The 27,936-nt window shown below is 32.6% G+C and overlaps 1 protein-coding gene across 4 annotated transcripts in view; it reads right to left on the reverse strand.

Annotated features, from left to right (window-relative positions):
- Nucleotides 1-423: 423 nt before the first annotated feature.
- Nucleotides 424-27,936, reverse strand: part of LOC123706929 (fasciclin-1) — a 50,520-nt gene continuing 23,007 nt past the window's right edge. The window contains exons 2-16 of one of the 4 annotated variants that reach the window (XM_045656580.1): nt 21,966-22,104; nt 21,301-21,479; nt 18,735-18,874; nt 13,695-13,791; nt 12,569-12,746; nt 9,970-10,130; nt 9,298-9,306; nt 9,119-9,154; nt 7,951-7,956; nt 7,497-7,654; nt 6,056-6,146; nt 5,025-5,245; nt 4,170-4,332; nt 2,833-2,980; nt 424-2,373 (exon numbers count right to left, since the gene is read on the reverse strand). In XM_045656580.1, the coding sequence (XP_045512536.1) occupies nt 2,174-2,373; nt 2,833-2,980; nt 4,170-4,332; nt 5,025-5,245; nt 6,056-6,146; nt 7,497-7,654; nt 7,951-7,956; nt 9,119-9,154; nt 9,298-9,306; nt 9,970-10,130; nt 12,569-12,746; nt 13,695-13,791; nt 18,735-18,874; nt 21,301-21,479; nt 21,966-22,104 (1,926 nt within the window). In that variant the 3' untranslated portion in view covers nt 424-2,173. The remainder of the gene's footprint in view (nt 2,374-2,832; nt 2,981-4,169; nt 4,333-5,024; nt 5,246-6,055; nt 6,147-7,496; nt 7,655-7,950; nt 7,957-9,118; nt 9,155-9,297; nt 9,307-9,969; nt 10,131-12,568; nt 12,747-13,694; nt 13,792-18,734; nt 18,875-21,300; nt 21,480-21,965; nt 22,105-27,936) is intronic. The other 3 variants (XM_045656597.1, XM_045656589.1, XM_045656606.1) reach the window with 3 other exon arrangements.

Consider the following 27,936-nt stretch of genomic DNA (forward strand, 5'->3'; position numbering starts at 1 on the left):
GTTTGTTCTAGTTCTATTTTTTTGTCTTGTCAGGGATCTGTTTAATAATAGACACTAATGTTTTGAAATTAAAAGAAAGAAATTGAGTTCCTTCTCTGACCCCATTTTTAGTCAGCTTAATAAACTCTATATATATCGAATGTTTTATCCTCTTTGACCACACCGAGGACGTTCCAGATGTCTCCTTCGGGCATAGTGCATAGTCAAGACGTATGTTAGTGATCGAAGATGGTAAATTTACCTAAGGAGATCCTTTGACGGTGTCATGCCTAGTCCCTGTAGTAAAGAGGGAGCACTGTTTCCTCCAGAGAGGTATAAACTTTAACCTAACGGCTTAAACTTTTAGCCTGATCCAGAGCACAAATTCAGCCTGCAATCAAACATGGTGGATCCGTAGTAGGAATAACTAAACATTTTCATTGATAAATTCTTTATTCAATAAACACGTTTTACTCATTCAACTCTTACAATACTGAGATTACACAACTTGTAATTACATTTTGATTCCGATTCCAAATATTTGGTTTAAACATTTGGTTAAATTATATTGTCATTAATTCTTATCAGCCGCATAAACGTAGGTTGAAGCCGTTATTCTTAAAAGTCTAATTCACATTGTCAACGATTATTGCAAGCTTCCAATAGCTTTGGTATATTATTAGGTAGAATTTAATTTTACACAATTCAAACAATTTACTTAATTGATCTGTTGATAAAAAGCTTATGAATGATGAGGTGACAATACTATAAACGGTGGATATTATATTATTTAAAACTATAATAACTTACAAAATTATGTACACTTATATAGGTATTAAGACAATCGATGCACCGTAAATTATTTTAAGCACACTCATATATTTACATTTAAAAATGAATTACCGAAAGTGTAACGGTAAAAATATTTATGTAAAGCGATAGGCTAAACTTTAATAAGACATATTTTTAATCTAAAATATTAATTTCCCTTTCTATGGTAACAAAATTTTGTATATAATTGATGATAATATGGAATGTCTAATATGATTAAATCTATATGAGAAAAAACCTAAATAAATAATTGATTTAGAAATATAATTTCATAAATAATTCTTTACAAGGCACGCAATACGAACAAGATAAAACATTATATTAGAGAATTTATATTAAAAAACAGTTATATTTGATAGAAATTCTTTTTTTCTAGAATCTGAGGACCTGGAAACTATTATAATATATGAACCCAAAAAATATTTACCTAATTATTGAATGCGACTATAATAAAGAATCTAGGAAAAGAAAGCAATTATTAGACGCGGCTCAGAGCTCTTTAGATATGATACTCTGTGGGCCCTTCTATAACCTAAATCATAACCTAAATACGTTTAACAGTAACGTGAAACTAGGGAAGGTCATGACTTGACATTTCCCGACCTACGTCCAACTCGAAATTGCTTTTGTGGCCCCTTTACTGAAAGTATGGGCATGGTGACTTGTAGTTGTAGCCTAACAAGCACTTAGGACGAAAACTTTACCTATACTTGAATTGGGTATAATTTTAACTACGACCTCATTAAAGTTCCCAAGCTAATAGAAAATACCAACATATGCAACCATTTCGAACATTGTTTTTTTTGTTGTTTTAACCATCTGAAATCAGCCTTTTAGCTTTTATCAGAATATGAAATGATGGCAATTAGGGAACACAAATTCAATAATTTTTAAACATCGAATAATGGAGCTTTTCTTTTATTTGGTATAGAGTTTTCAACATTCATTAAAAATCTGGCAGTGTGTCTATAGAAATACTTGCCAAATACGGAATATTAACTATAAAATGCTTAGTTTCTAGACATGTAGACGAGATTCATCATAATATGATTAATATCAAATACTGTATTACGAATACACCCATAATAATTGATAAATTCGCTATACAGTTTCATTACCGAGTTATTTTTCATAAACCTACGTTCTAGTGTTAAATAAGTTTCTCAAAAATTTACATATACCCTTAACATTACAATCATTTCAAATTTTACTAGGATAAAGAGAGCGTTAAAAGTATCAGTTTACAAGTATTACAAAACACATGATTAAGTTTTTGGATTAAACGTCATGTGTCAAAGAAGTATATATCCACAGATTACAACAACAAAAAACCTAAAACTACAAACCTGTTTTAAATTGAGATTTATTCTTCAATGATTCTAACGAAAAGGAAGGACATCAGTAAAACAGCGAGGCTGTGTGTCAATGCGCGTGCGTCGCCTGTAGCCCTTATATCACTTTCAAGGACGAAGGGCTCATCAAGAACGTGAATGATGCCATTAGTGCACTCCACGTCTGGGCGGAACACGTGTATCCAGTGCCCGTTCCATTCCACGTAGTAATCTGTTCCAATTATTTCATTTAAATCAAGTGAAACAAATATAATTTATGCATACATATTTCTGATAAATAGATCAATATTTAGTTTTCTTATACGAGAATTATACAATTCGTCAGGTATTGCCTAAAAATTACTACAATTTTACTGATATTAAATTTCTTACAAGGCATATTATCATTTATTTTATTTATGACAGTAAATGTAGAATTAGATGCATGTACATTGAATTACCTATATGAATAAATGTTTTTTGACTTCGACTTTATAGCAATAAATAAAATTGAAAGATTTAAAAACCATTTAATCGATATGGCAATCAAATATTTTTATTTAAAATACGAACGAACTAAAACAAAAGCCATGTAAACTTTATTAAGTTTTTGATAGAATTTTTTTAAGTTTTAGAATATTCCTAATGAAACTCCTAGTAAAAATATAAATGAAAGTCCAAATATACTTACTTTTGTCCGACTCCTTGACTCGTAGCCTGAGTGGGTCCCGCGCTGTAGGCAGAACAAAGGGATGCGTTTCATTCGCTAGTAGTTTGAGGTCCGAAATAGTGTAAGCCCGACCTGCACGAATTAGATGTCTCTCCAATATCTGTTTAGTCTAAATTAAAAAAAATATACACATATTAGTATAAATATGAGCATAAAACGATATATTTTCAATTTAAAAATAGAATTCCACAAATTAATTAGCCAGTTAAGTTTTGTTTCCTTCTCTATAATGATGCAACTTGTGTAATCTGTCTCTTAATATTGTAAGTAGTCTATAGTTGTTGATGTATAAAAACACATATATTACGTATTATATAATTTAGATATAAACTAGTGGGTGGTTACATAATTAAAAATGCATGAAAAACAACCAAAAAATAAATGCACTTTACAGGACCTTGCGGTTTAGAATTCATAGTCTCGGACACGAAATAAATTTAATTCGAGTCCATAAATTTTCTTATCAGAGTTTTCCCTTTACCATGATGTCTCAAATATATATTTGTATTCTGCCCATTCACACCAGGGATAAAAACAAATGGTGTCTAAGCTTTGGCCGCTATCACGTCTGTCTTTCAAATTATGAATATATTCGACATGCTACAAACGTATCAGAAATAAAAAGTGAAATATGAATGTTTATATAAAAGCTGAAAATGCACAAAGCAGACATAAAATGCAGACCATGTTGTACATTTTACTCACGCGTAACATTTTCGCACCGTCACATTATTGTTTGACAAATTGCTAAGAGCTTTTACGTAAATACTTTTAAAGTAAAACCGAAATTTAAAAAGCAATATTGTAAATGTTTTAAAAGCTAATTACTTCCCTTCTTTATTTGAAAAATGATTTTTAAAGGTTTTGTTGCATCATACAGAAAACTGCCTCATACAGAATATTTCATTACAGTACTATTATTTTAAGTGCATTAGGTACTATAGAGATGTAAGTATTAAAAAGTTATCTGTGCCCAGATTTTGGCTTATTTTATTATATTATTTTCTAAAATCGTTAATATAATAACTAACAAATATTTATACATAAGGTTTTCGTGTAGACACACACGGCTTATTTAAAATAAACAACAGTATCTCTTCTTGGTAGTAAAAATAATTTTAAAAACTTTGAAGCAAGATACGTATAAATTCACATACAAATTTATAGCATTTTTGTAACAATCCATCAAGATATAGATTTTCTTGCTGAAGAAATCCCAAATAACTGCTTTCTTTTTATCTTTAGCATATAAGTGTTGAATTGCAAATAGGAAAAATAAAAGACGTACTCATACTTACATAATACCCAAAATCTTCTTTAAATAATGCGTTGTATGCTGAGGGATGTTTTATTTGGAATTTGAGCCATGCGTGGTCCCGTGGTACGAAGTAGGTGTAGCGATGCTCCAGGTCATTTAATTGGTGGTTGAACATCTGTCGTTTGCCGAGCTTGTAGGTTACACTAAAAGGTTTTATAATCAATTAAATAACTTTGAAAATGGAACGAATAGTCATTGTATTTCAAAATAATACAATGTGAGTTCTAAAATGGTATTGTATGAAGTTTTCGCCATACACGAGTTTGAATAGTGACACGATTCAGTAGATATTGTAAGTATAACAATGGAATCAATCTGGAACATTTCAAATATCACCGAACACGGAATAGAAATCAAACAGTGCGGTGTGCAATAATTACAGCTTGACAAACTTACCCAAGAACGGTTCGCTTAAAGGAATGTACTGTGAAAGATATTAATTATCATAGCTGTACAATCAAATAAACATGATAATGTCCAAAAGTTTGAGAGAATAAATAAAATAAAAATACTGTAATTAAGGAAATACGTTTATTGTTCTATTTTCGTTTGTATTCTCATTTCTGTTGTTTGCTTGTAAAACAAAGGACATTCTTCATTAAATCACTAAGGTTTACGTAAATAAAAATATTACCACTACATTTTTATTAAACATTCAACATACCCCGTGAATTGTAGAAATGTAAATTTACAAACAAACTCAATTAAAAGTGTATCTTATACTTACTTATCTTATATTTACTTAGTATATTATACTTTTTGATTAGCTTTATCTTTCAGTTACCGTGATCAGTATAAAAATGCGTACAATAGTAATCGCATTATAATTACTTACTTTAGCATAGGGTCAGTCTTCATTTTCTCAAACACCGTAGTATATGGGACGCCCAGCACGCGGTCTATGATATGTACGAAGCCATTGGTAGCTGCTATATTCGGTTGCGTCACCGTAGCATTTACACCACCACCCTCTACAGTCAAGGTCTGATTGTTCCCAGCGTTCAATACATTAAAGTATAGGTACTTTCTGGGAAAAGCTGTCGGGGCTTGATATATCTATGAAAATAATATTTTGCTCTTTAAAATAAATGTAAATTACTAAAGTCATTATTTTGTTTCTTCACACATCATTGAACACAAAACAAACTGTATACATAATGTATGATATATGCTTTTGATTATACATTTTATTTTGTTTTAGTTTCTTCGTAAAATAACAATATAATAATAAGAATATCAATATTTTAAAATATTAAATATTAAGGTTCAAAAGATACAATATGATAACTATTATTAAGTTCGCTGTTATTTCCCGCTTGAGTAATTCATGTTAGGAATTTTCACATCGAAAGGCTACAAATTTCATGCTACAGTCGACCGGCTACGGGCTACGAGCTACGACGTAGAGCCCAAGTCAATATGCAAGGAAACATGGAGCATGCACAGACAATACGTCTAAATTAACAACGTTGACATGCTCAAAATCTATATTCGTCCGGTCTTTAGGCAAGCTATTCGAAATTGTCGAACCAAACGCTAGATATTCAACTCATTAAATTATAATCAAAATCTGTAAACGACTGTGTTTAAACGTTTTCTTATATAAAGATTATTTATGTAATATCGAGCTAATGGTTAAAATTTATTGAATTATTTGGTATTGGACACAGGGACAACCGATCTCTAAAAGCTTTAAACACACAGTATTTGCTTAGTTTGAACATACATTTTCTGGAAGCTGTTCCGAGCAGCAATAATTCGAAAATATAATATTATAAACCAAATACACAAATTGAATATTTGCAATTTGTGTATGTGTGTCCACTTTAATGATGTTTAAAATATAATTAGATTTAATTCACTGACCTGATTCATGTTATTCTGGATAATAACGTCGAGCGGCAATCTCTCTCGTACCAAATGTAGACTCAAAATATCTCGCAGCTTTTGATGGTCCCTAATGATATAGAAATTGTTATTAAAGAATTTATTCCTTTTTATTTAATCAGTAATTTTGACATTTAAATAACTACAATTGTAACACGTACACAGACAATATTAGATTTTTAAAAACGTCGTATAAATAACCCACACTTTGACCACCAATTCTTTAATAATAATTAAAAATTACTTATTTGTGTGTTTATAGATATCATGCAATTTAAATAAATAGGAAACGTGGAATGTCTCAAACAAGCGCGAAAATATTCCCTCTATAATTAAGCGATGACGCGAGTTCTTAATACAACTTGATATATATATATATATATAACTTCAAATAAATTAAAAACAATTTTGCTTTGCAAAAAAGGAATCGTTTAAGCTTAAAAAATAATCGATAATAATAACAAAAGTTAGTAAATCTTGATGAGTTGATGAGCCCTCGTGAAAATAAAGAATTTATTACTTAAAAATTCTGTTCGAGTTTTCGTTCAATTTTAAGGTAACGATGATTGCACGACTAAAAGTTTTCTTTCCGATTGCTTTAAGAAAATTTACACAGTACAACGGCAATGTTAACCTTCTAAATTAAATTGGTATGTAAATGTATTTTTAATATTGGTATTTCATTCAAATTTCACGTCTTCTTTAAGTTATCGCTGTAATAATACGTCAAGTATATTATTTGTTCATTTACCAAAAGCATAAGGTGGGCAATTGGCTGTCACTATTTAGATCACCAATAGCTAGTTATAGATTTTATAATACTATTCTACTTTAAGAAAAACACTTTTTGAATGGATTTTTTGGAGCTATGTATTTATTGCCCCGAAGTTGAATACAGATAAAACAACATTCTCTGCAGCTGTGATACTTTTGACATTTAACACCTTTTGTCTTCAGTCACCGTGACCACGCACGCTGAAAAGCACACGAAACGTCGGAAAAAAAATTAGAATTATGTAAATTAATAATATTAATAATAATACATAGCTTTAATCCGTTCAAAAAGTGTTTTTCTTAATGTGTAAAAGCTATTTTAACATAAGACAATACTATTCTACTTGCCTTTCATTTTATTTCCCGTCAAAATCAAATATTTAATTGATGTTTTATTTTCAAATGCCGGAAAAATAATTGGAATTTATAAGTTTTTAATAATAATACATAGCTTTAATCCGTTCAAAAAGTGTTTTTCTTAATGTGTAAAAGCTATTTTAACATAAGACATTACTATTCTACTTGCCTTTCATTTTATTTCCCGTCAAAATCAAATATTTAATTGATGTTTTATTTTCAAATGCCGGAAAAATAATTGGAATTTATTATAGGAAAGGAAAGGGGTGTAAATAAATGTTTGTGTTACCTGAGTATATTCTGAACACTGTTTTCATTCCAAGCATCGTTGGAGGGAGCGAACAGAGTTATATCTTTCGCCAAGTTGAGTTCGTTAAGGAACTGATTCTTTTCGCCCAAATCCATTATTACTTCGTAAAATTTACATAGCGGACCATCTTCCTTTTCCTGCGTATAAAAAAGATAGTTAAAATAACAGTGAAATATCTATATTTAAATAGCTATGATTAAATATGACGAAATGTATAAACCCACTTCCTGCAAATTTACAAAAGTTAAAGTTATATTTTTCTTAAGAGGTTCATCAAACTATAATTATAAATATATAGTATAGTATTTATAATTTAAAATAGGTATGCTGTAATTAAAATTGTTGCTTGAATAAAAGAAGTGCAGGCTAGAGGCTGCAGTGTTTTATAATTCTCATAAAAGTTAATAGGTACTGTCATGCAAAATATACTCACAATGCCCTAAAGTTGGTAATTCATGCAGGATCCAAGTTTGCACAAACATAATATGAAATTCATATAATACACATACAAAGTTACTATATGACAATGGTAAAACGCGTGTATATTAGCGTATACATACTCTGAGGGTAGCATATGTATCAGTTCCGAGCACTTCAATAGGGCTACCATAAATCGTTTTTAAGAACGATTCAAACTATATTGGATTGTTGAGTAAATATACCCATTTCATATGTGAAATTGAAATTCATGCGAAATTAAAACCTAGTTCTGGAAAACGAAGAAAAAAGAAAATCCCGGCATGAATTTATTTTCGCGCGTGTATTTAAATGCTCGGAAAGCACTTAAACCTCGTTGAGTCCGAGCACTATCGAGGCGGGTTCTATTCGAGAGCTTACTTTAAAAGGATGGCAACCCTACCTTTAAAGCAAGGGCGTGCTCTATCAGGATTTATCAGTCTCACGTCTGTCTAGCGAGTAGTACAAGTGAATTTAAAACGCCGGTCGAGATTTTATGACATTACAATCTGGCATTATAGGCTTACAGCATTATGGTAATGCCACCAGAGGAATTCTTATTTTAATGCTGTTACAATTTGTATTCCTCCCTAGGGACAAACATTTGTGCAATGGTAATTAACACCTGCCAATTGTGATATTGTGTTATTGCGTTTAAATGTTTTAGTTAAACATCTATACACCCACTATAGGAACTTTCTAGAATATTCATGGCAAACGTGGAGTTGTCATTTGTTTAAAAAAGGAATCAGTTATGCCCCGAAGGCTTTAAAGGCGCGCCCCACAGTTCAAGCAAACATGTCACGTTTGCACTGTTTTGATGAATGACGACGAGTCGGGCGCATTCTATGAGTGATTATATAATATGAGTGTGCCTGACAATTGCAGGATGCAGTAAAGAGGTTCCTTATATACCGATGTAACATCTCTTATATTTAAGGGATATTCGTAAGTGCCTTAATTAAATAGTTAATAGGAATAACAAGCCTTACCTTATGCTATTATAAAAGTAAAAGACAAAAGTGTGAACATGACGGTTAATGCTTTTTTAATTATAGTAAATACTTGGATACTAAGGATTTCAATGTATGATAATTCTTCACGGGTTACAAGATAACTACTGGGTTTTAGCAGTTACCGCTTACCAATGTTTCATTTTGTTCCTCAGAATCACATGCAGACTAAAAAGTATAACTTTTCAAATGCAGAATCTAATAATAAAGGACTGATGGTTCTTACGAATAAAATATAAATTACATTATTGGTACGTGCTGTAAATATAAAATAGAGCATAACAAGGGAGAATAAAAATATTTTATTTTACCTTCATAGCCTGGTTCCCGAATAATGGAGCCAAAAGGTAACGAAAGATTCAAAAACTTTGTTATTCAATTACGTGCCGAAGACCGATCGTTTTAAAACAAGAATTGAATAAAGAACAAAGTAATAAGATCTTGAAAATTTAACGAAAAACTTTACAAAGAGCTGATAGAAACAATTGAGTTGGGCTTTGAACTAAATATATTATAACATTGGCTGCTACAATATAACGATTAATGATTACGATATTACCTACCTAATGTATTCGGAGTTTACTGATTGTTTAATATTTCTTACTTAAAGATCCCTATATAGACGTTCCAAAAAAGAATTAACTCAACCTTACTACGTACGTTAAAACGCAGTCTGTGCCACGCGTGTTCATAATATATTTTAGAAAAGTGGAATTATATTGAGACAGATGTTTGCACTCGTTTGAAAGAAAAAAATCGACAAATGTTTAATATATATTTTATGCCTAATATTGCCTCACACTTGGCTATCGTAGTGTAAGCCAAGGCTTACACTACCCTTGGTTCGAATGCCCATAAAACATTACGGGTCAGAAAACAGATTAATCAATAAAACAGACTCAGAAAAGTTTTCTTTTGGGTTTCGTTACTACATCCATATAGTCAATACACGTTAAGCGGTTATTAGTAAAATAATACCTCACCTTCAAGAAATCAACAACAGTAGTGTCGACGACCATAAGTGGTCTCTGAATGAGGTGTACGACTCCGTTCTTCACTGGGATGTTAGCTCTCACAATCTCAGCTAAAACCACGCCACGGGTGTGTTTCGTATCTCCTGCTACTGTGTTTGACTTAACGTAAGCTGTAAACATTTATTCCAATTAAAACGACGCATTAAACAACAATGTTTGCAGAGATTATAACATTTTTATTTAGACATTAAAAGAAATTGTCGATGTTCGAAAACAAATGTTTAATTCTCTTTTTTAAGTATTTTGTTAACCCGTTAAAATCTATATGATTTAATATCAAATTATAAACCATATCTAACCTCAAGTGAAGTCGTTTTCACAGTCAACGTTATTAAAATTTAATTTAATAACACTGATGTTACGAAGAAAAGCCAATATTATTCGTAAATGGAATTTAATTAACATTTTAGTGAATCATATTTTTACACATCAAAGACAAAGCTCGATTTTTATATCAACGTTCCGTTCCACGTTTAACCTGGCGTTGGTTTGAACTGAACGTCAAATTACGACTTGAAACTGCTTTGAAAAATGAGTTTAATTTATCGCTTTCGTCGAAGAGAAAAGCATACAAATTGCTTGTGTTTCTGTCATTGTATTCAATCAGACGCAAAACGTATCTTGTTCTAGATAATCAAGGTTTATTATTGGATGTATTCAGCCTGTATTTTTCTTTGTATTCATTAATTGCTTTGTATTGGATATGTTCTTTCAATCTCATTAAGGATGTTGTTATAAATTAAATTACAAAACAACGATTTCTGAGCGTAAAATCTAATGAAACGACCTTGGCCCATACGCTTAAGTATACATTTTGGGTCGTAGAGCCAGCGGACATAGAGAGTGGAGAAGAGTGTAATAATAATGTTTCTTATTTTGTCGGCGATAAGAATTTGTGTGGAAGTATGATGTATGGAAAAGAGTCTTTACATCGGCGCACAGGCAGTGCAGTATGCTTTACTTCCAAAAAATACATGACATTCTTCCTTGCCTTTATAAATTCTGTTAAAATAGCATATGCCACTATACGCATCTTAATAATTAAAGCCAAAACTTAGTAATTGTATGCGATAACACCATATTCACAAGCAGCGAAGATCGAATGATGTACAGTTCTCATTTCCCACAGAAAAACTACTTCAAACATATATTTCACATTTAAATTTTAAAATCCAAAGCGTTATTTTTTCTTCTCGAGTGATATTATTTATTCAAATCCTTAGCTTTGCATTTCCGCGCGCGATGAAAATTACAACAACTGAAATAACTCGGATTTTTTTTACTCTCCAAGTGTGCTTTCGCTCGTACGTCAGTTCTATGTAAATAATGTTGGGATATGTCTAAATTTCCATTAAAGTAAAATTCATAGTTAGACTTTTTTTCAAAATATTTAATGTGTCCAACTCATACATAAAAATATTCTAAAAACGACTTGATTTGTTTGAAGGTGCTAATCGTAATAACTGCTTCGAATTAAAAAACTTGTTTTGTGTATGAATAGTCAATATATTGAGGAAGGTTGTAAACACGCTACGTCGAAAGTAAGGCGGCCGAAACAGCGGGGCGTAGTCAATGTAATTAATAATAATTAATGTCTACAAGACAAAAGGTTTAATTTAGGTTTTTTAACGTACGATTTATGTCACTTTTACGTTTTGATTAAAAATTAGAGGGTAGGAATGTATTATCAAATAATCATATAGTTATGATCTTATTATAGTAAAGTACAGAGATCCATAGATAAAATATTATGTTTCTTAACTTTGTATATATAAGCTATAACATTAGCCTTTACTACGCTATATTCTAAATATTATTAGCAAAATAACCGTACATTTCTAAAGCATTATGATATGGCGTGAAGTGCTTACAATGTAAGCACTCTCGTGCGTGCTTATATTTGTATTTACATACAAATTAGGTGTCAGTGTCAACGATACACCTAAAACAGAACTACGTATTTTGAAATTCGAATATAACTTGAATATAAAGCATCTAAGTTATATTGTATTCTATATTTATTTATAGCTGATTTTTAATTATTAAAAATATTATAAAGAAACATTATAAACATTATATAAAATGAATTCTTAAATACAACAGCCAAACTATCAACTGTCATACCCAAAAGAATTAAATATTGTAAGTGTGCAATACAATCTGTAATTTATGTAAAATATGTTCTGAAAAAATTATTCATCTTAGGAACGAGGTTTTCACTTAGCTCATTCAGAATTACATTTAAAAGTAACTTTTAATTACAAAACAATTTATTGTTCATTAGCTAATGAGTCCTGAACTTAAGAACTTTATTTACAGCGCCATCGTAAACACTAAGTTCTTTGTATTACGAAACTGGCATTGGATTATTAATGTTTAAAGAGGGGCGTTGCTTGGCCCCTTATTTTCAACAAATTTACAGTAACTTGGTGTATGTACTCCATTTAAACGTATTAAATAAAACCAGCGGCGTTACAATCACTCTTTTTTGGTCTCGGATTTCTTAAAATTTACCCCAAGACTGTTTAAAAGTAACAAAAACACTTACTCAATTCCTCTTTTCCATTCATTGCAGTGCTGAAGGAGATGATGACCTTGACATTGTCGCTAAACGCCATGCTTTCGAAATCCTTGCTATCGGGGGTCGCATGTGTGAACAGTACTTGTTGCGGTATCACGTGGCCGTCGACCACTTTCGCGTCTATGAGGTCCGAACGAGTTGTAGGCTTTAAAACAAAAAATAAGCTATAAGACAGAAATATTTCATCATGTATTGATAATATTAATTTATGTATATTTTTCTAAACAGAAATGCGGAAGAAATTTCCTGCGTGTGCGTTTAACGTCCCAAAATAGTATGCTTTATGGCGGTACTCTAAAATATGAAATTCTTTAAACAATTTGGTTGAAAGTTAGTCTAGTCAGAAGTTTAGTCTTGAAAGTGTTAAATCTAGATTGAAACGGATCTCTGAAAATTTACCTACGTTTGCTCAGTAACAATTTCAATAAAACATTGAGATTTTTTTAAACAAACAGAAACCTTTAAACAAAAATAAAAAGATTACATTTGCAACATGAGCGACCCGTGAACATGTTTCGATATTTCTTTAAAAATAAATGTTTTGTTTTTATTTGTAAGAGTTACAATAAAATACGTATTAGGATTTTAAACTGTGTTAAATAGGAACCATTCTATTATTATACTTTTTAATATATGGAAGAAACAATATAGTTATAGGCTGTTTCAATTACCGTTTCCACATAAATTAATAAAATAGAATTCTGCTAATTAACTCTTAAGCCGAGGATTAATATATAATTATAGTTGATTTATCAAGTTCGCTACGGGACGCTATAAATACCATATTATAGCAAACTATATATAAATCATAATGTGTAAGTACATTTCAGGAAATATTCTACGATAGTTTCAATCTTTATATTGATGGAATATGCTCACAGGATCTCCCTAGGGTCTCTTCCTTGGATTGTTAATAAGATTCTTATATTAAAGGGAATACTTCTGGATAACCATTTTAGTAATGATGCGTTTAAACACTAGAATCATACAATAATAAAATAAGCATAGATTTTCCCCTTCTCAAACAAAAAATAAACGAGTTTCATACTTACTTTAGTTTTCCACAATCTAGTTTAAAATGCTAAAATATTACCTTAAATCCCTCATCTACGGGGATAAAGAAAGTGTGTCGTCCGTCGGCGTTGAAAACGTCTTTCTTTTGCAGTTGATTAACTTTTTGCCGGAACGACCTAGGTTAAATGAACAATTTAACATTAATATTCCTTAATACTCCTTTGTCCATACATTGTATTTAGATTTTTGTTTTTGATATAAAGTAGAATTTTGATACATTTCTTTTAAATTTAAAGAGTTTGATTATCAACTCAGAAGTCGTGCGCTCGAACCCGCATGCATTTGCTGCTGCACTGCTCCTTTGGTGAAGGAGTAAATCTGCCTTATAGACTAACATCGACGATATGTATAATCCAATTAAATTCAATCAATTTGGTGGGTTCGAGCCTCATTCGACTAAACATCCAAGGGAATACTTTAAAAGGCAGTGGAAGTGACCTGTGTTCTAAAACGCTTACATACTATTTAATAATAGTATGAAAGGTACAGTAAACACTTAACAAGATAAAAAATAAGCACCTATAACTAAAATATTATATGATTTTATCTTAAATAATAAACGTGTTATTTTTTTACTTCCAAACAGAAGCTTTTGAAAATCAGATTTACATTATAGGTTCCGTCGGCGTTGGCTTAACAAAAGCGAGTCTGTTTAATCTCCCTAATCGAACCATAGCTCTTTAATATTTCCCAAATTAGACATAAATAACCTCGATTCCCTTGAAAGAATTAATAACCGTATTAAAGTGCAATTAAAAATAATGACCGTAAATTCACTGAAACTTAATTTAACACGGAAAGCGATGCTTGATTTACCTATTTATATTTCCGCGTAAAATATTATTCAGTTGGCAATATTAAATTGGTTTATTGTGAAGTTTTTGAGTAATTGAAATATACAAGAGCGTGTAATTATGCAAACGCGTTTACGCGTTGTGCCGCGCACAGATTGATTATTAATATTCCTGTAAAACAACCTCTTTCGTAACTCATCTCATTGTTTGGTAATTTGGGCAATTGTTCTAGTCATTTTTGCTGTGTCGTACTCGATTCTATGAAGATAAAGATGTATTTAGAGAGACGGTACGAAGGTACGAGGTATGAGAAACATCGATGGTCTTCTTAAATTATGACTAGGTATGCTATCAGCCGATTAAATCAAACATAGCTTTGACAATCGAAAATAATTAAAATATTTATGAGAAGTAAATACGAATATCACGTATTTCGTATTTACTTCTCACCAGTACCATCATCTTGATATATAAGACGATTCTACGTATTGCGTGTACTCCATACGTGGGAATTATACTATATAATATATTGTAACAGAACACTTAGGAGGCAGTTTAGTACAAATCGTATTTATGCGTCGAGCGTTTTCAGTTGTGATCTGTTACACTTATATACCTAGGTAACACTGAAAATGTTTAGAAAATAAAAAACGGCTTAATATAGAAGGTTGCCAATACTTTTATTGTTTTTCAAAGTAATCTCCGAACAGAATCCTCTCTACATATCGTCGCATTCGATGGAACCACTGAGAAAAGCAGTGAGAAAAGCAGCAAACCCATTTTTCCTTCCTTTCTTCTATGGCATTTCCGTACGCTTTCACCGCATCTTCAGGGCTCGTCAAGCGAATACCTCGAATTTTATTTTTAGCTCTTGGGAATAAATGAAAGTCACAGGGCGCCAGGTCAGGACTGTATGGCGGATGACTCATTATCTCGACACCTGCCATAGTCAAATATCCAACAGTCCGTTTTGCGGGGTGCGTATCTGGTCTCGGTTAAAGTATGGGGAATCCATCTGGTACAAAGCTTCCTGACACCTAAATATTCGTAAATATTTTTTCAATTCGCCTCATACCATGACTTATCTGTTTCTGCTGCTAGGTCACTCTCTTATCTTCCTCTATCATGCGTCGCACAGCATTAATGTTATCTTCAGTAGTCGATGTTGAAGGACGTCCCTCACGCGGATCATCATTGAGATTGTTACGGCCACGCTTAAACTCGTTAAACCAATAGTGCTACGTAAATAGTGGCAATAGAGGGGGTTCATTAAGAAATGCTTGCTAATCGCAGCTTATCATAGCTTTGTTGTTGAGTAAGCCCACAACGAAAGTTATAATAAATCATTGACCGAAAGTTTTCTCGCGTTAGGTTCATTCTCACGTGTAACAAGAGTTTTAGATTTGCCGCCAATTCACAAAAACAAATGACAAATGAATGCAATAGTAACATAAGATTACCGAAGAATTCTAAAATTGAAATTCAATTTTTTTTCATTGGCAATGTTTCCAATTCCAACGGTATTGCTGACCACGCTCAAATTGCCGCTAACACCGGCAACATGGGAGAACTGTATAAAGCGACTAAAATCTTGGCAGGAAAGATAAGTCACCATAAAAAGCCTCTAAAATCAAAAGACGGTCAACTTATCGTAACAGCAGAAGGGCAACTACGACGCTGGCGTGAACACTTCGAGGAAACCTTTCGTCCCACAGCTACGCATGGAGGCATGCAAGACACATTTCCACCACCCAGGCCACTAGACATCGATATCGAACCACCTACACGTGATGAAGTGGAGAGAGCGGTCATGGGTCTTAAGACTGGTAAAGCACCAGGGCTTGATTTAATAGCCGCAGAAATGTTAAAAGCGGACCTGGCTACTACCGTCGACACGCTGACACCTTTGATTGGGAAAATCTGGGCCAGCGAGAAGCTTCCGGAGGACTGGAATAGGGGCCTTCTTATTACTGTGCCCAAAAAAGGTGATCTAAGCCAATGCAGCAATTGGAGAGGTATCACCTTGCTCTCGGCCCCTTCCAAGGTTTTCTGCAGAATTATCTTGGACAGGTTGTCTGCAGCCGTTGAGCCTCTCCTTCGCATAGAACAAGCTGGCTTCCGGCCTAACCGCTCGTGTACCGACCAAATTAACACTCTTCGTATCATTCTCGAACAGGCATCAGAATGGCAGAGAGAGATTTATCTTACCTTTGTTGACTTCGAAAAAGCTTTCGATACGTTGAGATGGAGCAGCATATGGTCGCGACTCTCTAACATTGGTGTCCCGCCAAAGATAATTAACCTAGTTAAGGCCAGCTATAGGAACTATTCTTGTAGAGTGATTCACGATGGTCTCGTCTCAGACGATATTCAAGTGCACGCAGGCGTCCGGCAAGGCTGCTTACTCTCGCCACTACTTTTCCTGGTTGTTCTCGACGGGATTATGGATCGCATACATCAGAACCAACGTCGCGGAATAGAGTGGGGATTAACCAACATCTTAGAAGATTTGGATTACGCCGATGACCTCTGTCTGCTGAGTCACACGCACCGCGACATGCAATCTAAGTTGGACGACCTGGAACGCGAGGCGGGATTTGCGGGACTCAAAATCAACACCCGAAAAACGAAAGAAATGCGTGTTGGAGTTGAGAATCGCACCCCAATGCGGGTGGGTGCAGAGGACATAGAAAGCGTTCAACAATTTGTTTACCTCGGAAGCGTCGTGTCTGAAACTGGAGGTACAGAAGAGGACATCACTTCGCGCATTGCCAAGGCCAGAGCAACCTTTGCACAACTTCGGCCTATATGGCAGTCACGGAAGTTGACGCGTCGAATCAAGGTTAAAATATTCGGATCCAACGTCAAATCTGTGCTGCTCTATGGGTGTGAAACGTGGAAGGTCACCAAACACATCTCGCACCGACTCCAAGTCTTCGTTAACCGCTGTCTTCGCCGTATTCTGAACATCTACTGGCCTGAAAAGATCTCTAACGAGCAACTTTGGGAGCGCTGTCGAGAAACCCCGATCAGCCAGCAGATCAAGCGACGCAAATGGAATTGGATAGGCCATACACTCCGAAGGGATCTCAGTCATATTCCCAAGCAGGCGCTTGATTGGAATCCGCAAGGAAAGCGGAAGCGTGGCCGTCCCAAACAAACTTGGCGCCGAACAGTTGCGGACGAGGCAAAGAGAGCCGGAAAGACTTGGAGCGAGGTGAAACACGAGGCTCAAGACCGAACGCGATGGAGACTCACTGTGGATGCCCTCTGCCCCACCTAGGGGTTATAGGACATTAAGTCAAGTAAGTAAGTCAATGTTTCCAATTGGCCCGTTCTAAACATTTTCAGTGTTACCCACGTATACCTATACCTAGACTCTGATTATGTATATTGCAATGATACATTAATGTTCATTTCACGAATCTGAACACGGCAAATAAACTTCTAACTCGCTCGACTGCAGTCTAAATCTAATCAGAGAAGTGAAAAGTTGGTACGTTAACCCACGCTTAAGTAAATATGGAGTTTGTGATGTAGTTATTTATTATAAAAGTTTTAAACAGTTATGATTGAAATATTGGAAAGCTTTATGTCTGTATTCTTGGTTCGCAAGTTGTTTAATCTCACTGTAACATTTAAGTACTAATTAATTATAAAAATATATAAATCTTAGTACTCGTACTACTGGTCGCGTTCACTTTTTACTATTTGTCATTATGATATTTAGACCTTACCGTCATACTTTTTTGATCGAATCAATGTTGATGTTTCCAGAATCAGAGGATTAGGATCAGAATGAACCTGGTTCATTCATTAATTCGTTGCATTTGAGCGGTGATTAAAAGATTGCAGAGAGGGTTTTTTGTTTAAGAATAAAATTGAAAAACTTAATTAACTTTAATAAAATTATTCTTCTACTGCCTTGAATCAATAACAAACAAATAATTAACACTTTCAATTAAAATTCCGAAAAAATCCGTCATAAGTCGTGCGATAGTTTCATTTTAATGAATTTATTATTTTATTTTTTTGCCCTAAGATTATTTGATAATTAGCGAAACGTTTTGTAAATGATTAAGAATTTAAAAATATTTCTTTATCATAAAATAATTAGAAGATATTTTAAATCATTATAGTTTATGATTAGATTGTCGAAGTCTGGCAATTAATTCAAATTAAATAATTATGTTTTCATAACCTGAAACATATCATATTCCTTTAAAAATATGACTTTTTAATAAAAAAATAATTGCAATGTTTACCTTAGACGATGTTGACTTATATCAAAGACATCCGAGTGTTCCAGGAACTGGTATGCATTAGGATTGTAAACAGGTGAACCAATAGAGCTGGGTCCATGCGGTAAAAGGGGTCGCAGTACTTGATCAATGACATGAAGAACCTAAAGCACAATATTAAGCAATTTATATAAATTTCGGTATATGTGGCCTAAAACTGATGTATCACAGATTACTTTTTATGCGCTAATACATTTATATATATACTAATATAACATACCATATAATATATGCGATACAATTATTAAGCTATTTACTTTTCGCTTATCATGTCATGGACGAGTGTGTTTTCTACAATCTGCGCTTACAAATAACTGCAATGCCGTGACCTTGAAAAGCGCTAATTAAGTTATTCCGACCGCTAAGGTTATCTACAACTTGTGGACCTTAGCCACTAAGGCCTTCGCGCCGGATTAGAATTACTATAATAGAGTGACTACTACTGTTAGAGGTACTACACACTATCCTTTCTCTACAGCACGCTCTGTGGTCCAACACAAAGATCTTATCGAAGATAAGTGGAATAAAATCTAAATAGAAGTCACAGTAGGCTCTGAGCGAAATAATAGAATCGTCTGAAAGTACTTTGACTGTGTATTTGTACTCTTAACTCAATTTGTATTACTCTCTGACAAAGACTAGTAGTTAATCTGTTCGTATATTTTGTATGTTCATAATAAAAGCTTAACAGCACGGCTAATAAGATTTTATTAGTTGCAATGTATGTGAGAGTTGGAAAATTGCTAGTTGAAAGTTTATAGAGGGAGATACGTGCGGTGCATATCAAGCGTAATGAGCCCGTGTGCAAATCACAATCAAAGGTACAAAGCAACAATTTGTGCCTCTAGAAACGTAATTAAATAACTTTATTCGTTATCTCGGTATGAACAAGCACCTAATTAGATGTTTGAGTCTCGCTTTGATTGAAGAAAAATTCTTTCCTCTATTTATCTGTATTTTTAAATGAACAGTGTTATAATTTCCAATGTTTATTTTACAACATTAACATTGTTAACAATATACAGTTTAAATTTGTTATATTAAATAATAACTCTATCCATAGATTTCTTTCTCCATTCGCTCTCTGCTCTCCGTTTTCGACTGGGTAGAGAACAGGAAAACGTCAGTGTCAACCATGAGTTTTGCGCTCAAATGTCATGTATGTATATTCAGTATGAAAAATCGTCAGCATACTTTTAACCCAAAAATTAATTCTGTGTACATTTCCTACTTGATTGGCTTAAAAGTAAAAATAATAATGAAATAAATTAATACATAAATTTCTATATTATTTAAGATTATACTAGGGGGTTTTTCAACTTTACGCAAAAGTCTTGTAATTAACTAAAAAAGAAAAAAAATACTAGTACTATTAATAATATAATTTTTTAACATCACAAGTTCATCACAAACGTTTAATATAATACTACTTTTTAATATATGCTTTATAAATTAACGCTATCTGGACTATTTATAATGATTAAAATCGACAGAATGATATATCTCCATTTAACAACGAGCAATATTCACTATAAATAGGGCATCAGCTTGATTTATATAACCTGCTTGAATGTATTAAATAACATTGAAAAGCTTCGATTGTAAAAACAATATAATAGCTAAATGGCTTCTAGTTGGTTTTCCTTTGTGAATATTGAAATATACGTCATAAACCTTCCTTTCTAGAACTAAGATAAATATTATGTGATATTTTTCAAATCCACGTTTATTTCTACGGAAAACGCTTTTACAATACATTAGTATTACTCTTCACAAAAAATCAAACGGCCATTCAATAACTACAACTACCCAACAAGTGTGAGACTCGTAGTACTCATAACTCTAGATCGATATAGGTGCTAAAATGATAGAGGAGATAGACAACTCCATGCTAAATTGATAGCCCTGACGTTCAGACATGAGATAGAAGTTAAGTTGTCGGGCGCGCTCATTACTTGTTAAATCTATTTGATTTTAGAACAAATGAATAAACTTTAAACATAACTATGTAATCGTTTACACAGTACGTGTATGCTAGGTTGATCCTATGACAGTGAGATTAACTTACTAAACTGTGATTGCAGAATATTTATTTAGAAAGAGGGTGAATAATTCTCTGTATGAAATAATTCACCTGACCTGAATAACTTTGTCATATGACGTTATTACTTTATAATATACAAAATTAAATCTCATTCATAGTTTTAATTTAATTGATGTTGCTTTGAATATAACAATATTACTTAAGGATTTCAGAGACAATAAGACATTTAAAACATTTTACAATTTACATAAACTGTTTTTTTATGAAATTTTTGCATACACAATATTATAAAATACCTATAGCCTAACAAGAAAGTTTCATTAACAAAATGCTTTTGAAGTGGTTAGGTATTTTGGTTTTAGTGAAATTTTGTATGTAAAACGATAACTTTGTATCTAAAAAAAGTTTCATTTACAAGTATTTTCAACTCACTGATGGCCTCTTACGATGTGAAATGAATAAAACCAAATATGACGTGTATATTACCTGTCTCTTGCCGTTTCTATTGGTGGCTTGATACGATCTCGACACGTCTACTTTAGCGTTATTGACGTAAATGTCATCATGGAGTTGGTCCCGTCGTCTCGTTACCCACAAGGGAGGGTTGCCGTCGAGTTCCGACGATATTGAGTAGTCCAAATTTGACAGGGTTGTGGCTAGATTTGCTGGGAAAATATTAAATTATGAACACTTCGTTACTTTGTATTCGACCTTATAAAAACAGCATAAAATTTCAGTACTTTTAATACAGAGATGTAATTTTATTGTTAAATCCTTTTCTTAATTTAAAAATATATTAACAGATAATATTTTGCCACAGACTATATAAGATATACGTTAATATTGGCAGATTACGTTTTTTGCTATAGTCTATAGACGACGCATCGTGAAACTCAATCTCATATTTTATTCACTCGCTGAATGAATTAATTATGCAGATTCCGAAAGGTTTGTATTAAATAAACCTACTATTTTGTCTTTTAAATTTTCCTTTTTATATGCATTCTTCGGAATTGAGAAAAACACACAATTTCTTAGCAATCCATACTGAATCACTACTTGAGGTTAATTGTACGATTTCATAGGCGTTATAACTTCCACCCATACGTAATACAGACATGGACAATAGTTTAGTATTCAAATGTACTTACATATGTGATATAGGACTAGAAAGTCATCCATTTCTCGGTTGTATTTTTGGAATGCGGCGTTAGTTGGCGCGAATAACGTCATTTGACGATACTGCAGGCTTGTGTTTGCCACCACATTGCTCTCTAATAACGCCAGGAACTGGAAAAGACGTATAAATATTAGACATTGAAACATATACAAGTATAACCATTTACATACATTTATGGCCAGGCTACATATTCAAATCTAATTCCAATCAATCAATTGTTTAATTAATTAAGTAAATAAAGTATTTAGATGGAATTAAATAGTATAATAGAAACTCTGGAAATGTGGTGCTGGAGGAGAATGCTTGGGGTTTCGTGGACCTAGTTTCGGAAAAACGTCTTGATACTTTAAGAACTCGTTATCAAGCAACGTCTGTTTTAAACAGAACAATAATTTTTTCGGAGGAGGCTGCCGTAGGAGGTTCACTCAATGAGTGTAGCAGAATGACCTCTAATATGCAACGAAGGCGAAACGTCGTGAAGCGCATCACATCTGCCCCTTCTAATACCACTACTACATAGCGATCACGACCGCTTGGTCAAGAGTGTACCGGATAAGAAGAAGAAGAAAATAGTATAAATATTTGTGTCATAATTAAATAATATGTATAATTGTAATAAAAAATCATAAAATTGTAAAAAAAGTTATTTCTTTAAATAAATTCAAATATTGAAATTTTATTATTAAAGAATACCGTTATATTAAATAGTATAGATATTAAAAATACCGTTAGTGATTGAATCAATATTTTTGTGCTACTTCAACAATTATATCATGAGATTAAAATAGTTACCGTGTCTATAGTTTCTTAGCCACAGGTGTAAAATTGTTTTAATAAACTTACAATTGCTTATAATAAACACATATGACTTCACCACTTCGTCATTTAAAAGCCTATTACCGACCGTGTATACTAGTACTCGTAGTAAAATGCTAATATGTAAGTAACAAACACATTGCGTAAAAAATATCAAACAAAAAAATGGTTAAGTGTGATAAATCTCTATAATTATATATTAAAATTCACGTGTCAAATTTTTGTTCCCATACTTCTTCGAAACGGCTTGACCGATGCTTGTGAATTTTTGTATGCATATTCAATAAGTCAGAGATTCGGCTACTATCTATAAACCCCTAAGTGATACAATTATAACACAAAAAAAAGAAAATGTATTCTTTAGACGATTTTTTTGTGATACAGCATACAAAAATACGTACAACCCTTAATTTCCATCCCTATACAATCAACCCCTATTTTAATAGATAAGTTGTTTTTATTGAACTAAAAAATATGTTTCCTGGAAATAATATGCGTGGCAAAACGATGTTTGCCGTGTATATTTAGCTAGTATTATAAAATTTCCATACATAAAACGCTTTGTATCTACTAGAAAGCGTTTTATGTAGAAATACCAAAGAACAAAAATACGTACGAACAAAATTACGTTACTTATTTGTCTAGAAAAACATAATTGTGCATCTAACATTAATGAAGTACTTAGATGTGCTCTCGTGACTCGTTCTATTGATTGAAAATAGAACTTTCCTCGGATACACTTTAAAATTAATCGTAGCCTGTCTATTAAAAACCTCATTAATTATGGCCGCCGAAGACCGCGCCGTGGATCCTCATTCCGGCTAGCGTTTCGGGAATATTATAGAGGGAAATAATGTTCTGAAATAAATTTAAGGCTCATTTATTATTCGGCGATACGACCGACTGAATAGTGGGTTAATTTTTTATTTCGAGACTCGTATGTGATGTGGATTTTACATTCTTTTACTTGGAATATTATGTTCTGTATCTATTATTGTAATAAAATTTTACAAATTTACAAAAGTTTCATTAAATTATTCTTTATTTAAAAAAAAAACTAAAGCTATAATAGTATAATAAATAAATTTCATATATTAAATTAAATAGCATAGACAATATACATTCATAGTATTATTTAATATTCGACTCATATAAACTAAGAAACAACTGAATAGTTAGTTAGTTCATAAGTTCATAAGAATAATGGCTACTAAAATATTCTTACTCCACATATTTAAATAATCAATAACGAATTCAGTGAAACAGTAACAAACAACAGAAAAAGAAACAGCCTGTTTTATTTTGAAATCTAAATACAAAAAAATGTTAACTTGGTTTATCAATCATTTATTGATGGGACTAACTAGACAATAATGGTCTATCCAGACAGGGTTAATCTGGCTTAAGCGTGCGATTCGTATCCCTAAGGTTGTAGGGTCGAACTCCGGCTGTCAATAGACATTATATTTGCGCATTAACATTCACTCGTACGGTGATGGAAAATATCGTTTAACAACCAGCATGCTTTGACTCAAAAAAACGGTGTGCGTCGGGCACGGATGATTTGACCATCAACTTATCCATTAACAATAACAAAACAAGTCAGAGTTCAGAGACGCAATCCTAAAAGGTATTATTTTTTATCACATTAAGAATAAGACTGAATAAGCTTATTTATTATATCTATCTCTATTATGTTTAACATAGGTATAAAAGTAAAATTGGCCAAACCCAACATTCCGCGGATAAATAATGTCTTTTAATGACCTGAAAATGTACCCCAAATGATAGTCGTAAACTCAATAATACCAGGGGAGCATGACCTCTATAAATCCAGATTTTGGCAACGAAAATAGAACGCTGTAGAAACAAGGGAAGCTGGTTTGTACGGCGACGGCATGGCGCCGAATTTGTTGGACTAGACAGATTGGGTTAGAACAATCAGTTAACTAGGAACTTTTCTCCATTGATAATTATCGAATCTATTTCTTACAATAGCCATGAAAAATGGGACGACAGTGATTATTACGAATCTTTCAGTAGCAGAAAGCTTAATTATTCCAAAATAACATGGGGTACATTTGATCTATAGAGTTGATTCATGTTAACCATGCGTTACCAACTATATAGTTTACATATTTTTTACCTTGTCCTTAAAAATAAACAATTGGTTGGATACACGAACAAATTAATTACACACAGAAAATATGGTTTTGAAAGTTAACCGAAGTTGCAAGCTTTTGCGCTTTTGCAAAGCGTAGTATAAACTGTTATTTAATATAAAGTGCAAACAAGAATTGTTTTATTTCATAAAAGCATTTCAATAATTTTCATCACGTACAATCAGGAAAATACAATATAATTCTTTGTTCCAGAGTTACTCATATAACGATAGCTTTGTTCGCGAAGCCGTAAGGCATAAACACAGAGCCTTCTAATTAGAAAACACGAGGCTATGCGACGTGTGGCCGGCGATGGTAACCGCAGAGTTGTCCTTTGCTTGTAATGAACAATGGTTAACATCTAATAAGGCACCGCATTGGATTTCTTTAAAACATTTGCGATCGGTTTTCCGATACAATATACCGCCCATTCCGAGATGCATCGATGAAAATACTTTGCCGATGCTTTGATTTTGGTATCTTTAACATGCGTCGCACACTCTATAAATCTGGCTCTAGGGGAGGGGGTATTCCTCGTAAGCATTTACATTCTCCAACAAAAGTTTTTAAAGACTCGACATACGCGAGCGAATTGGCATTGCAGCAACTTTATTTAATAACATGAACATAAAGTTTCTTATGGCAGTTTTTGCCGCTCACCAATTTCCGATACTATTTGACTTAGGGCTTAAAGAAAAGAGCGTACCAACTCTTAAAAGGCCAGCATCGAGCCATCTAGGAATGTGTGTGTCCATGGGCGGGGGGTATTATTTAACATCGGAAGAGCCTCTAATTATATTAACAAAATTATAACACTTATAACAATATTTTACTTAGGATAATAAAGTTTAAAAATGCAAATGTTCCATTGAAACACATATATATTTTAAGTCTGCAATTACCTATGCTGCTAATCTGCTAGTTTGATATTATGTTATTCCCATATGTGCTATTTTTCGTATCCAATCAAATAGTTTGGCATTATAGAGGAAATGTATATTATATGTGGAGCTTAAGTTAAAGTTATAAAGATAAATTATATTTACATTAATTAGTTACATTAAATCATACCATATTTGTTCCATTGGATGAGTTTCTTCCTCCTCTACCTAGTCTAATTAATCTAATGTGAAAGACGTGAGATTTTGCAGGAAGTGATAATCAAATGCAAATTACAGATGCGTCAATCGAGTTGACTTGTTTTGCCAATCATGGCGCTCTATTTTGTCAGTAAAGAACTATGCCCTCTTTAGTATCTATGTTGCGTAATGTAAATAAAACTGTTCATTGTAGAGGACAATGGAGAATATTGTTACGTCAACAAATTTACTGTTACGTTACTTTAGTATAATTCTAGTGTTAGTGTTAACTGGTTTTTCGTTAATTTAGTTAAGCACTTGATATTTGACCTTTACCCACTGTATGTATTTAATTTTTTCTCCTTAATAGGATTGCCTGAATACAATCGCTAGTTAGCGATAAGGTATAATAGTTTGTTACCGGTTTTTATGCATGTTTAACGCAACGAAAGAGTTTACATAGTACGACTTTTTACGTGTCATATATTTTTATCGTACTCGACTCCCGGTATTTGTATCTTTTAAAAAAACTCTTTGAAATATACTCGATAGATTGAATAATTCAATGCAATATGTAAACTATCAAATCAATGCTAATTGGACGCCCCAGTAATTAAAAGTTGAATAAATAGTATCATTCTTGGCAACGTGATAATTTGAAGTACGGGCTTCCCTACTTTCTATAATTGTAAGTGTTTTTATAAATGCATGTCAAGTGTATACACTATACATACATACACAGGTCCTTATGTGTCAATTGTTCATTAAAGATCTTTGGACAATGATAGACTCAAAAACCTGTCTCATAAAAAAATACGGACTAAAATAAAAATCGAAACTTCGAAATAAAAATTTGTGATAAATTGTATTATTGTATGTTATTGTTAATACATTATATAAATATAATAAGTCACGAATTTTGTTAAAACTGTTCTTGAGTTCCCCGTTGTTATTAAAACACATGTTATTTTGAACTCTTGGTAATTTGAAGCTTATTCCTTTGAGTTTCAAAATTCGACTGTACCTTTCACTAAACAACCGAGCGGATTCTCTTTTAATTTCTCAAATAAATTAGCAGAACTTTCTATTACATGTAAGTATTAACATTAGGGTAACGTTTTCTTCGCCATATGTGTCAAAAATTAAGTTTATAAACGGCGGTCAACATGCTGCAACTACCCCAATACAGAAGCGATAAAATCAGTTCGCACCCCTGTGTTGTACTTTTCAATTCGCTTTTGTTGACAGTTTTGTATTCAAACGTTAAAATTGTATTGTTATACCCTAATCTTGATAACAATGCTTTCACAAATCGGTTTCAAAGGATAAGTGTTAATCTGATTTAAACTCAGCGGGTGATAAATGCAATATTATTAAAAACCTTAGCTGGGTGTCTGTTAAATAAATGAAGTATATAAGGTGCTATTTACTTATGTATCTAGCTTTTTTATTATTTGAATTATATAAACTATAATCTAAATTTTTATCGTGATCGTGACCGCCACAATAAAACAGCGCAGACAAATTTTCGCGATGTTTTCCCTTATCGTACAAGCAATGTTTATTTGCATATAAAAATGTATTAGTAAACCGGTCACAAACGCACGACTTGGTTTTAGGTCTGAAAGTCGCACGCTTTACCAATACTCTAACACGTCTCCAATCATTAAAGTAATTAATTCCACGTCAAAGAAAAATCCCACGATCAAGCAAACTGTGAATTATATTTTAATACTTTCTATAGCTTATAACACTTTGAAACACAAAGTTTTGATTTACGAAAGATTTATTTGATTCAAGTTTCGTGATTTTTCAAATTGAGTTGAAAAGTAAAACTGTGGACTTTTTCGTAATTCTCCTCCATATTTATAAAGTAATCAGTATG

This window comes from Pieris brassicae, chromosome 1, assembly GCF_905147105.1.
Source record: "Pieris brassicae chromosome 1, ilPieBrab1.1, whole genome shotgun sequence".
In the NCBI taxonomy this organism is placed as follows: domain Eukaryota; kingdom Metazoa; phylum Arthropoda; class Insecta; order Lepidoptera; family Pieridae; genus Pieris; species Pieris brassicae.